General features: G+C 42.4%; 6 protein-coding genes across 6 annotated transcripts; 3 read left to right on the top strand and 3 right to left on the bottom strand.

Moving 5' to 3' along the window:
• Nucleotides 1-706: 706 nt before the first annotated feature.
• On the top strand, nucleotides 707-3043 carry DSE4 (Dse4p; the record flags this gene model as incomplete). Its single annotated transcript, XM_018881231.1, has 1 exon — nucleotides 707-3043. One exon carries the CDS (start codon nucleotides 707-709, stop codon nucleotides 3041-3043), a length of 2337 nt encoding a protein of 778 aa, XP_018733841.1.
• A 213-nt stretch (nucleotides 3044-3256) lies between these two features.
• On the bottom strand, nucleotides 3257-4312 carry AAH1 (adenine deaminase; the record flags this gene model as incomplete). Its single annotated transcript, XM_018881229.1, has 1 exon — nucleotides 3257-4312. One exon carries the CDS (start codon nucleotides 4310-4312, stop codon nucleotides 3257-3259), a length of 1056 nt encoding a protein of 351 aa, XP_018733840.1.
• A 362-nt stretch (nucleotides 4313-4674) lies between these two features.
• Nucleotides 4675-5988, bottom strand: FMS1 (polyamine oxidase; the record flags this gene model as incomplete). Its single annotated transcript, XM_018881228.1, has 1 exon — nucleotides 4675-5988. One exon carries the CDS (start codon nucleotides 5986-5988, stop codon nucleotides 4675-4677), a length of 1314 nt encoding a protein of 437 aa, XP_018733839.1.
• Nucleotides 5989-7974: 1986 nt separating this feature from the next.
• Nucleotides 7975-8745, top strand: FRE5 (Fre5p; the record flags this gene model as incomplete). The annotated part of the gene is made up of 1 exon (XM_018881227.1): nucleotides 7975-8745. The coding sequence occupies one exon, from the start codon at nucleotides 7975-7977 to the stop codon at nucleotides 8743-8745; it is 771 nt and encodes a 256-aa protein (XP_018733838.1).
• A 1526-nt stretch (nucleotides 8746-10271) lies between these two features.
• AWJ20_4166 (uncharacterized protein) lies at nucleotides 10272-11024 on the top strand (the record flags this gene model as incomplete). The annotated part of the gene is made up of 1 exon (XM_018881226.1): nucleotides 10272-11024. One exon carries the CDS (start codon nucleotides 10272-10274, stop codon nucleotides 11022-11024), a length of 753 nt encoding a protein of 250 aa, XP_018733837.1.
• Nucleotides 11025-11232: 208 nt separating this feature from the next.
• AWJ20_4165 (CBS/PB1 domain-containing protein) lies at nucleotides 11233-13212 on the bottom strand (the record flags this gene model as incomplete). Its single annotated transcript, XM_018881225.1, has 1 exon — nucleotides 11233-13212. One exon carries the CDS (start codon nucleotides 13210-13212, stop codon nucleotides 11233-11235), a length of 1980 nt encoding a protein of 659 aa, XP_018733836.1.
• Nucleotides 13213-13472: the final 260 nt, after the last annotated feature.

Raw genomic sequence — 13472 nt, 5'->3', positions numbered from 1 at the left:
TACTTCGAGGCCACCTTCCCAATGTGGCAAACAAACTGCCGAAATAGGCATCCATCTGGATAATTAACTAATCTCCGGCTGATAATTTCCCTGCTTTACTTTATCTCCCGTCGACTAATCTTTTGATGACTTTCTACTAACAATATCAGCACTCTCTCACCCATCGTTTCCAGTCGCTTGCTCCTCGCTGACGAGTTTTTTATATTGTACCCCCACGCACGACACCCTTACCCCCACTGACCCCTAGGTGGCATTCGTCCCGGGCTCAAATATGGGAGGGGGTTTACCTCCGGTGACTGGGGCTTCGCCCCAAACCCCACTGCTCCTCTCGCTACGCTCGAGTCGCCCCGTCTACGGTTCCAGCAATCCTTGCGAAGCAGGAGCCACGGGGTCTGGGGTGGAGCCCCAGCTGCTGGAGGCAGGATCGGCACCAGAGTTCTCAGTCCAAACTGCGAGTCCAATTAGGGAGGAATCATGTTCAGTAGTGAGTTGGACGGCAGAATGGATATGCTGTGGTGGGTTGTACTTGTTACCCCTGAATATGCAGCGTGATTAGGGTACAGATGGAAATGCCATGCGCCTGCATGTGGCTGTGAAGTATGGACATATTTATGACTATGGTGCGCGGTGTGGATGCTCGTGCTAGATCTTATCTTATCGGGTCCAGACCAATTCGACTGAATTCCGTTGGTATTTGTCATAAACAATGTTCAACGAGATTCGGAATCAGCTTCACAATCTTCACCACCGAGGAGACAATAACAATGACACTCCTCCTCCCATCCCACCGCGTCCTGCTTTTATCGACGCTCAGGCCCAGGCGGCCATGTCCATGAAGTCTGCTCCTCAACCACATTCAAGACCAAGTTCCAGTGGTCCTCCTGGTCCTTCAAGATTCAATGGTAATCCTTTTGTGCCCATTGGCACGCCAATTTCAGACGTATTCCAACGCAAACCACATCCACTGCCTTTCCAACATGGCTCACAATGTGCTGTCCAGACTAACAAGTTTTATGCCAATCTGTTTCTAGATCAGAAAACTCTCCCAGCTTTTCCTCATCCCTATGCTGTCTGGTGGTCGAAAACTCCTGATCTATTAGGGTTTGCAGTTTCTCATTGCACTGAGAGCCAAAGGGTATTTGGCAATGATCCCAATGATGATCCAGCTCAATACTATTTCAATCCAGCAGGAATTCAGTCAGCTAATCTCGGTGCTTGTGAGTTCAATCAGGACAATGTTACACTTTCTACAGACTCTTATACACCCCTTTCAGTTAGCGTCACCCTTGCTTTGACAAGCAACAATTCGAGCAGAATTGATATCCCACTGGCGTCTGGAATTGGATTCATTACTGGTATTTATCGAAACTTGACTCCTCAAATTCAATCTCTGGTTGGGTTTCAATCAGTTGAACCAGCTCCCTGTCCAATAAATGGAATTGACAAGTATACACTTCGTTTATTTAACGGTGTGAGTTGGGTATTATATGTGTCGGCTGCCAATGGCCATGATCAATTGCCCAAATTTTCGCTTAGAGATAACAATCACCTTGTAGCTAATGTCAGAGTAGGGGACATTGGCATAGTTGTTCAAGTCGGATCTTGCCCTCAAGGAGCCGAGAACGTATATGACGATGCAGCAGGTGCTTATGCTGTTTCTGCTGAACTACAAGGCAATATTTTCAATGATGGTAGCAAAGGCATGTATAAAATTCAATACCACGTACAAGGTCGTAGTAGAGCGGGTCAAAAGACTCTTATTTATGCTCTACCTCATCATGTTGAGTCTTTCACACAAGCGACTGCCTCGACTAGAACAAATATTTTATTAGATTCTACTACCATGGGCAAAATGACTGCATGTGTTACCGACAATCTCGAGATGGAGGAAGATTTGCCAAATTTTATAGGTTTCTTGCCGTGGGCGCAAAATATCACCAACAAATCAGATGCAAATTTCGAGTTTGGCAAGTATAGTTCGGAAGACCTAGATCTCTTGAGGAGAACAGCGGAACAGGAGCTCGAGCAAGATATGAAGGGTCAAGGCTGCTTGGACTCCATGTATTTCAGTGGTAAAGGAATTGACAAGTTTGCATTTGTTCTGATTGTCGCTAAATATATTCTTAAAGATGATGCTCTTACTCAAAAGGGATTGACGAAGTTAAAAGATGTTTTTGCAGTATTTTCTAGGAACCAACAACAGAACCCGTTAGTATACGATACCACATTCAAGGGATTAATTTCTGTTGCTGGTTACAACGATCCTAACGCCGACTTTGGAAATACTTACTATAACGATCACCATTTCCATTATGGATACTTCTTCCATGCTGCTGCAGTTATCGGCCAGTTGGACAAAGAGTATGGCGGTAATTGGATCAACGAAAACAGAGTATATGTGAACTCTCTACTACGTGATACATCTAATTACGGAGAAGACAAGGAATTTCCCATTTCGAGATCTTTTGATTGGTTTGTTGGCCATTCCTGGGCAAAGGGGCTGTTCCTCTCAGGCGATGGAAAAGACGAGGAGTCGACGTCAGAGGACTATCACTTTGCATATGGTGTTAAACTGTGGGGATTAGTCTCAGGAGACGCTGCTATGGAAAGTCGTGGCAACCTGATGATTGCTATCATGAGAAGGGCTATGAACAAGTACATGCTATTCGAAGACGATAATTGCATCCAGCCTAAAAAGGTACTCAAGAATAAAGTTAGTGGGATTACTTTCGAGAACAAGATTGACCATGCAACATATTTTGGTATGAATCCAGAGTATGTACAAGGTATTCACATGATCCCAGTAACTCCAGTATCGTCATATGTGAGGAGTCCCAAGTTTGTCAAAGAAGAATGGGACCAGATAATTCAGCACATAGTAGATAAGGTCGACAGTGGATGGAAGGGAATTTTGATGATCAATCTCGCACTGTTTGATCCCAAGGCGAGTTACAGGTTTTTCAGCACCAACTTCAATCCCCAGTGGCTAGATGGAGGTATGTCGCTCACATGGTGTCTTGCATTTGCAAAGGGAGTCTGTTAACTTTATAATGCTGTCAATACTGAATCCAGACAGAGACTCAACTTCTACTACCATACAATGAATAATATTCCTCCACGGTCTTAACAGTTTCCTGCGAAGCAGGAGCAGAGGGGTGTGGGGCACAGCCCCAGCCGCCGGAGGCACCATCGGGAAATGTATCTAAAAATCTATTAATAATTAGGGTGGCATATAATTACACAGGTCAAAAACCGATTAGGCAAGGTGGATGTATTTCTTTCTCACATCGGCCACTCTAGCGAGAAGAACGTCTTTGCGGTCTTGATTGATCCAACTGCCATGGATGTTGTTTTCGGCGATCTTAATCCATGTTGCAAGGTCGAAGTTGAAATGCTTGTGCACTTCTTTATAGTTGTCTAAAATGTATCCGCCAAAATAAGCTGGGTCATCGCTGTTGATGCTGAATGGAACGCCGTACTCCAGGAACTTGCGAAGTGGGATGTCGCCAATAGACTTGACCGCTCTCAGTTTAAGATTAGACATAGGGCAGACAGTCAATAGCGTATTATTTGCCGCTAGCCTCTTTAGAGTTGCATCATCATCAGCAGATCGGATACCGTGATCAATACGTTCCACCTTCAAATCGTCTAGAGCTCCTAGGACATATGTATGGTCACCCTCTTCACCTGCATGTGCGGTATAGTTCAGCTCCAAGTTAAGCTCACGAGCAGTAGCATAAGCTTCCTTAAATAAGTGTGGTGGGAAACCTAATTCACTGGAGTCAAGACCAATACCAGTAATGTGGCCAGTAGTGATATGAGGAACAGCAGCATGTAATGTAGTTAGAGCATCAGACGAGGGGATATGTCTGAGGAAACACATGATGAGTTTAGTGGTGATACCAAAATCAGACTCTGCTCTAGTACGGGCTTTAGTGATACCAGAGACCACATCAGTGAGTTTAATTCCTCGTTCTAGATGGGCCTGAGGATCAAAGAAAACTTCGGCATGATGAACACCATCTTGGTGGGCCTTGACAAAGTAGTTGTAAGCCAAATCTTCGAAATCTTTTTCATAGATCAGAACAGACATACCAACATAATAATGATCAAGGAAATCTTGAAGACAACTGAACTTCGAATAACGATCGTATAGGGCCTCTATGGTTGGAGGATGTTCTTCCGGGAGCTTGATATTGTTCCGTTTAGCTAAATCGATGAGCAGTTCGGGACTCAGCGTTCCCTCCAAATGAACGTGGTGCTCACATTTGGGTAACTCGGTAAGAAAAGAATCAAAGTCACTAACGGTCATTTTTGGCTTGGACAAACTAAAAACGACAAATTTTTCAGATCAAGTAACGGAGACGCCCACTATTTATAGTCAAGATAAGCACACGTATTTCCACCGGCTGATCCGCGGCATGCATATAGTGAGTGGGTCTGAGGTGCCCCACTGTCTCAGACCCTGCTTCTAGTCACACCAGGTCTAAATCTGAAATCTGATTTAAATTTCAGCCTCTTTTTATATCTGTTTTCTTCCAAAGTTCAAATTTGATTGGGAGCGTTAATCAGCGACTCATATAGTACCCAAACTACATGGAAGATCATTGAGTAAAAGGAAATAATAAGTATAATTTATAAATTGTCTGGAATAACATGCCATTCAGGCTATATCTAAAGTCTACTCTTCAGCTGTTTAAGAATAAAAGCAGCTTCACGAAGACCACTACGATAAGCTCCGTGTGTAAAACTAGCTCCTCTTAAGATGGTATGCTCGCCAGCGAAACGAACGTGACCTGCGCCAGTTTCAAATGCACCAACAGCCTTGTCAAGATCATAGCCCACTGTATAGGTGGCATATGAGCCACGAGAATATGGATCCACAGACCATTTGGAAGTGGTTACTTTTGTCGGGGTAGGAACAGGCTTGGATTTATCTGTTCGAAGAGCTTCCAAAACTGGTTTGAGAGCATCAAATGCGAGAGTGTGGTCTTGCTCAAGCTTGGCGGTCAGAGGAGGAGGTGTTATAAGATACAAACCAGGATGCTTCTTCTCTCCATTATATTTATACCAATTGGAGATGACAACTGGAATGGGTTCTCCAGCGAATAAGATCTTGTCGACATCTGCTGGCCAGAATACTTCGTCAAATTCAAAGTACACCTTACCGGTGTTACCAACAGCTCCAGATTCAATTGCCTGAGTCAGGGAGGTTGGCAACTGAGGAATGAACTTGATATCATTGTGCTTGAGAACTCCCAATGGAGCAGTGATTATAGCATATTTGGCAGTGTACACATCTCCACCAGCAGTATGAACTCTGACGGTACCTTTTTCATTGTCAGTCTCTACAGATTCAACTGGTGAGTTCAGGATGATATTTTCATCGCCAATAGGTTTCTTTATAGCATTGTAGATGGCATCATATCCACCTGGAACAGCAAGATCTCTGCCCTTGCCGCCTCCATTAAAGGCCAGTTTACCAGACAATTGACTTGATTCAAGTCCCTTGCCGACTTGAGGAAACTCAAGTAATGCAGGAACTTCTTCCTTCTGGACCTGTGTAAGTGTGGGATGCTGTTTGATGAATAAGTTAATAAGCTCTCCATAAGAGATATCCTCGCTGTGGTCAGCAAAGTAAATACTGGCAAATGCATTGAAATCACTAGCAGCAGGACCCAGCTCTTTAGAGCCATCCAATGGTCCATTCTTGTCGTAGAAAGCAATACTTCCATCATCATAAGTAACCTTAATATCATTATCCAAAGCAATTTTTAATAATGGGTTGTCAACGGATTCATGGAGCCAGCTACAACCGAGCTCATATGGTTTGGATCCTGACTTTCGATCAGTGAACAATCTTCCACCAAGACGATCCCGAGCTTCAAGAACAACTACTTTCAGCCCATTTTTAGCCAATTCACTGGCAGCAGCAATTCCACCAATACCGGCACCAACTACAATGACGTCTAATTCTTTAGCAACCATTTTAGATAACCTGGATTAATTTCAATGAATACAAAACGACTTCCGTTGACGTGGTTAAGTAGTAGTGTAGCTGCCCCCAAAATCTACCCCCACGTATGGCGTGTTGATGCAATCCACTGCATTAGGTAATGAATCTGGACCGAATTACAAATCACCGTCCTATTGATAGCCCGTAATAGTCCTGAATGATGAATAAAAGCTAAATTATTAGGAGGCGAATTAATACAATTTGAACATATTGACTAAGATTCAATCCAGAGCGTGCTGCTTTAGGAAATCAGAGTAAAAGCGGTAGCAAGATATCTGCTTCAATTTGATATATGCATTAACATTCTGATCTTCAGACCAGTTTCATGCTTTCTGTATATAACACCTAATTAGATATCCAGAAATATCACACTTGTACTTGATTGTGATATTGTTTGTTTATTTCAATCTTCGAAACGGGATATCTGGAGTTTCCTTCTATAATCTTGCATATCCTAGATTAGAAGATAAGCTACTGGACCCTAATATGAAGCAGATAAGGTAACCGTAGGTAAATATATATATATATATATATAATATAAAGATACGTATATGACCACCTGCTTTTCTTTGCAAAAAGAAACACAACATTTCCATGTTTTTTCGGCATCCTAATGAAACTATTCCATGTGATATTTCTGGCTCTCTGTTTGAGCCATATAGATGCTTATGTTCATGATCAATATGCTGACCCATGTATGGCATCTGCCGAAGAGTTCGACTTTGGATGTAGTCCTGCTATAGATGGTCACAGGTCGCTACAGAAATGTCTCTGTAGTAATGAAGCTTATATCAGCACTGTAGTCGGGTGTATTGTTTTGAATGGCCAAAATCCCTTGCTTTTGGAAGCTGCTTTCCAGAAATTGCGGCATAGATGCCCTAAGTTTAAAGGAAATATTACAGGATACGTTGAAAGGGCCCATAATTTAACACCTTTAGATAGCTCCAAACCTGATAAAGGATTTGTGTTGCCAAAGAAAACAACAGAACACAATTTCAAAGTACGAAATGCCAGGCTGGGGGATAGTATGATGGCTGTAAGATACTCGTAAGTAATGGATAGCACAAGGTATGGCCTAATGCTGAAACCTCTAACTGGACAGATGTGTCTCACTTGGATACTTTTTGGTTATGGTTATATTGAGCTCTATATCCAACATTTGTTATCAATTCTTCCCCCAGGTGCTGCGACAACTCGACTTCAAATTTGCCAGAAAAGTTCGCCAGCGACTGCTACTTCCTCCACTGGCAACATATCACCACTCGCAACCATGTAGGATCTTTAATATGAAAATGAATGTTCCTACCAGATCTCAATCATTAATAATTTTCGGTTATTTTGCATTCACTATCGCTCTTCTATGTGTCGACTACTCAATAATATTGCCAAATTATAGTATGCCAACGGCGACGCAGCAGATATTAAAATCCCTGGGGAATAGAACGGGAATGATGGTCCTTGCACAAATGAATCTTCTTTTTCTGTTTGGGAGAAGAAATAATTTTCTACTCTATTTCACAGGCTGGAAAATTGATACTTTTAACATATTTCACAAATGGATAGGACGAATAGTATTTCTGCTTGCCTTAATTCATGCCATTGTAGAATCAATCTATCAAGGTCTACGCCATAAATATATTATATCATGGCAGCAAATGTTTTTCAAATGGGGTGTGATAGCAATGATTTCAATATCACTAATGTCGATACTTTCACTGAGATGCCTCCGGGTCAGAAGTTATGAATGGTTCTCTATGCTGCATGTGATTATAGCAGCGATAACGCTTCCAAGTGTGTGGTACCATTTATCTCGGCCTCATGACGGCTATGAGTTTATATACTCTTCTGTTGCTATTTGGACTTATGACCGAATTATTAGAGTATACCGTATTTGGAGATCTGGTGGAGTCATTCGGGCCCAAATCTGTCTTTGTGAAGGTGAAAGAACAATAAAGTTCATGTTTCCGCGAAGTAAATCAAAGTGGAAGCCAAAACCTGGAGGTTATATCTTTATGTATGTCTTGCGATATGATTTGTTCTGGCAATCTCATCCGTTTACAATTGCTGACTTCGACGATGAACACCTCATTGTATACGCTGCTGTGAAACAAGGAATTACTGCTGTTCTTAAAAATGCTATTGAAGCTCAGTCTGAGAAAGAGTGTACTACTCCAGTACTTCTTGAAGGTCAGTACGGTAGCCGGCTACGATTGGGCAGCTACGCCACGGTCGTGTACATAGCTGGCGGGCTAGGCATTACTGCATTAAGTCAAACAATATTGTCGAATACGGAGCAGAAACAATCAAAGCTTATCTGGGTCATCACAGACAAATATCCCTTAGAGTGGTTCTCTGAACAATTGAGGAAAATTAAAGATCTAGGTACTTTAACCCAAATAGATATCTACTATACCAGAACACACGGCGAAAGCGTCAAAGTACCCAACAGTAGTCCAGCCAATTCCTCAACTAAAACTCTTTATGGGACTTGTGCAAGCTCACAGTGCAACAAGGAGGTGTCTGCTATAACCGCACTCAATTTTCATTATTATAAACCCGAACTGAGGCTTCTAGTGTCGAACGAAATGATAAAAGAGGATGCAGGTACAATTGCATTTGTCACATGCGGTCCAGGGTCGATGTCAGACGGCGTCCGAGTGGCAGTTTCTGATCAACTTCTTAATTCAGTTGCTCGAGTTGATTATTTTGAAGAGAATTATTCTTGGTAGCTTAATTTCTTATATATTTGGAAATACTTTTTATTTATTTCGTTTTCACTATCCGTTGCTAGGTTCTATCTCATGCAGGGTCTGCGTGTTGCCTGCAGAGAATGCGAATACCTTCATCGCTCTAGCGGAGACGCCCATTCCAACCCTTGCCTCAATTTACACTGTGTTCATACACTTCAAAACTGAAACACGATAATCTATATCTTGAGATAGGAATCAGTCTAGTTTATACTGGACATACAAATTTTTTTGAATATAATGGTTTTATCTACATTTATTGCTCGCCGCCACGATGGTATGTGAAATTATATGGCATATTTGTGTCTGGATAGATTGCTACTCCATTCCGGCCATATCTCTTGCCTCTGTGGATCATAGTGCTAACACATCATATAGGTTTGCCATTAACGGCGTCAGTCGACGAAGAAGGTGACAGTACAAAGCTCACAGAACAAAAGAAACAAATCAAAGTCATTGTCAGAAAAATCAATGAAAATTCTGAACAACGTGCCAGTATTGAAAGTGGCAGCTATACAATTCAGTAAGTTCTCTATTCTCCCCGTACTCAATTGTGTTGTTAAACATAACTGGTATAGTCTATGTTTACAAACCTAAGCATATTATCTTGCTGTTGAAGGTATGACATATTAACGACAGTCCAGCTACCTAGTGGCTAATGAAATCATCTATTTGTGCATTGCAGACCATTCATACCCCAGAAAACTAGCATTTTCATACTTGGAAGAGCTGGATAAGGAATTTTCCACATCTTATGGACAAGAAGCTCTTCGCCAAACACGACCATTTGCATTTGTTCAATTTGATAACTTCATCCAGAAAACGAAAAGAGTCTACCAGGATGCCAGAGCCACCCAAAATATCGACAAATTGAATGCTGAATTGCAAGATGTCACCAAAGTTATGACTAAAAACATTGAAGATTTGCTTTATAGAGGCGACTCGCTTGATAAAATGTCGGATCTGTCATCGTCATTAAGAACCGAGTCTAAAAAATATCGCAGAGCAGCCAGAAGAATCAACCTTGAAGCCCTTATCAGACAATATATTCCTTTCATAGGCGTTGGGCTTATCTTTTTCTTCCTGATCTGGTGGATGTTTTTCCGTTAGAATCTATCTATCTATATATAAAAGCATTAACGAATTGTGTGGCCTACATCACATTAGCACACAGTATATGGACATACTCTCAGGTTGTAAATCAAAGAAACGTCATTCTCCTAGTACACTTTCAAAATTGCTATTTTCTAGACGACCTGGCTTGTATCTAAGCTATAATGTCTTTAAATTTTACTACTTTCTTTAATTAATTGGACGAATCAACTAATAATATCGAACACTCAGGTTGTAATAGTAAGTTGATTTGCTGCAGGGACCTCTATGTAACCTTTAATAGCATGAGAAAGTAACTTGCAACCCCTACCCAAGATCTGAAAAATTCGAGATTGACAGTGAGATGTAGTCTATACAGCTTCACAAAATCATCTTTGAAAACTAAAGATTATACAATGCTATCGCTCAGAAGATCATTACAAACGATAGCTCCAAGGCTGGCTTTACAACAGCATCGACAGCTGTCGTCGTCTATTCCAAGATCCAACTTGTTTGATTTCTTCCGTAGGGCGGGTGTGAAGGATGAGTCCAAGCCTGTGCCTAAACAGACCAAGACGAAAGATGTAATGAAGGAACTTGAATCTGGAGAATCAGAAGTAGTCAGCGATAAAAGAGTAAAATTAAGAGTTCTTGGTGCTCCACCTAAAGACGAGTCATGGGAACAGGAAAGAAACCAATTTGAGGTTAATGCCTGGCCCTTAAAAGCGACAGCTCCTGAGCTTCAAGAGACCCAAGTTACCGAAGCCCTTCAAAACGCATACAACAAGCATTTCACCAGTAGTAATGACACATCTGCATCATATCTCGACCAAAGTCTAGACGACTTGAACCTTCGATTCAGTTATACTAAGGAAGTGTCACGGGAGCTCTCAGTCATTATCCCTGATGCTGTTTTATCTAAAGTCCAGACTATTGGAGATGTGTATGAATATCTGACCACAAAAGTTGCTGGCCGCCGCTATGATGAAAACCAGCCAGAAGCTATTTACCTGGATCCTAAAGAATTTGAAGGATTAAACATCACTATACGGGATGCTATTTCTGAAAAGAGAAACAAGAAGTTGCGCTTCAAGGAAGCCCTTGCAGGTGCTAGAAATGCCGAGAAGGCAAGACAAGAAGAGCTTTTGCAAAAGGCACTCAACTCATAATCTGTATATAACCGTAGGTGCTCTCACTTTGTACATAATATTTTTTTATTTTTTGAAAGAATTTCTGAGCTGCTTTCTATCCGACTTAGATTGTTATGGTAGTGGCAGCGGCTAGTTCACCTGCCTGATCCAATGATAACGAGGGGTATTAATTTATTCATAGTAGTATCTAGTATCTATATCTAGCATCTAGCAAAAGCAGAAAGGTTTATCGTCTGGCGAATGAGAATACCAGTACGATTGAGACAGCCAGTGTGACAATGGCACCAGGTAAAAGCAGCTCGTTGGGAACGCCAGGAATAACCTCGGTAGATGTAGCAATTGGGGTTTTCTCCTTTCGTCGGAGAGGTGTAGTCTCATCAAGGACGTCGCCATCTTCTGGCGTCGCTCCAAGTGACCGTCTCGACGACTTCGCGGTGCTTTTAGTTGGCTCGACTTGGGTGTCGGGGTGGTGAACATAGAGGTCAGCTTTATCGAATCCACATATCCGGGAAATGTTGATAGCGTCGACTAAATCTTGAGTAGTGGTAATAGCTACAGCATCTCCCTCATCATCAATATAGCTGACAGCAAAACCAACTTCAACAAGCTTGTCATCTTCTACTAAACCTGCCCCTCCGAGAGACTCAATTTCGCTAGCATTGAACTTATCTATGATAGCCTGGCGCAAATATGAAATCCCGCTATCAGCGGATATTGTAACTCGATGTACTCTACCACTGGGAGATTTGAACTTGAATGGGAAGGGAGCCAACAATAAATCTTCATCGGCCAGTCCACTTTGTTGTCGCGAGGCACCCAAACGAGAAATAGAGTCGTTGGGACCCAACTCTGCAATATTGAATTGGGCTAATTCCGATTGAGATACTTCAGGTGGCGAGGAAGGAGGTAGCGATTCGTCTAATTCAGGGAACTGACCAGATCTTCGGCTAGACATGGGGGTTATGGGGCGATTGCTATGGCTATCGGAATGGACAGATTCACTGTCGTTATCCAAAGACATCCAAAATCTATTCCAGGCAGGGCCCTCCGATCCATCATTTCCCACACCATTCATATTATTAATTTGCTCCAAAGTAGCATAAGTCAGCTTCAAAACATCCACGATGCCAACGACCTCGTTATCATCACCCATCACGGGCAAATTCAAGTAGTGACCCTCGTGCATTTTACGGAGAGCGGCCTGAATGGTCATCGACTTGGGTGCAAAGTCAGGTTGAGGGGTCATTACTCGAACAACACTGCAGGTTTTAGGATCCAAACCAGCAGCAATGACTCGGAGAACAACGTCCTTACTTGTGAAGATACCAGTGATACTGTTTTGATCTGTAACGAGTACAGCAGTGGTATGGTTCTCCTTCATCAATGCGGCAGCCTCAGAAACATTGGTCTTAACATCAACAAACACTGGCGAAGCGCTTGTCGACAAAATGGACTCAAGATCAGGGCCCTCTGTCTGCTGCTTCAGTGCCTCAACGTAGCTGATAATCTGTGCTGGTTGAGATGATCCGAGCTCGGATTGGACACCTTCCAAAGCATCATGCAGTTTTCTAGATGATTGATATGCCCGTTCTAGCTTTTCCATGGCTTCGAAGAAACATTTGGTAATATCAAGAACACCAGCAATGTCATGGTTCTCGTCCATTACTGGCAAGTGGCGGAATCCACGACTCACCATCAAGTTGAGAGCATCAGTCGCCGAAGTGTCGGTATTAGCACAGAGTGGATTTTTGGTCATGATGTTCTCAATAGTCATAGATTTGGCATCCAAGCCAGATCCGACAACTTTAAAAGCCAGATCCTTGGCGGTGAAAATACCACAGATGCTCTCATCGTCATCTAGAACCAACACACAGTTCTCTCGTTTAGCAGACATGAACTGAGCAGCTTCGTGGATAGAGGTGGAAAATTTCATAGTCAATGGAGGAGATGGTTTAAGCGCTAATACGCTGCCGGCAGGACGGCGTCTAGGAGCACGAGTTTTGCCAACCTGATTACGGCGTTTATTGATCTCGGTCTCTAATTTCTTTCTGATCGCTTCATCACGTTTGGTTTGACGCTTCCGGCGTTCAGTCAATGGATCTTGTGAAGGCATAGGGGAAGTAATGGCTGTAGAACTGGCACTAACAACAGAACTAGCAGAAGTACTTCCACCTTTTTTGGCAGGGGTATTTACTGGAGCAGGCATTGATGATATGATAGAGTCTGTCGTCAGTCAACACGAGCTGATCAAAAAAAGCTTATAAGTTAGTAATGTTGTTGATATAAAAACTTCAGGATATTTTGTTTGAATCTTACCAGTTACCAGAAGCGGCTGATTGATCTGAAAGATAAGTATCTCTTGTGCTTTCCCTAGTCAGAATATTTACGTCCGAATCGGAGGCAAGTGAACTGAGCTGGTTGGTGGCCATGTTTTGGTTTTCGTTAAATGGCTGCATCCAGGGTTTC

Source organism: Sugiyamaella lignohabitans, chromosome C, assembly GCF_001640025.1.
Source record: "Sugiyamaella lignohabitans strain CBS 10342 chromosome C, complete sequence".
NCBI lineage: Eukaryota > Fungi > Ascomycota > Dipodascomycetes > Dipodascales > Trichomonascaceae > Sugiyamaella > Sugiyamaella lignohabitans.
Note: the sequence above shows the minus strand (reverse complement) of the source record. Positions and strands in the feature narration are given on the sequence as shown.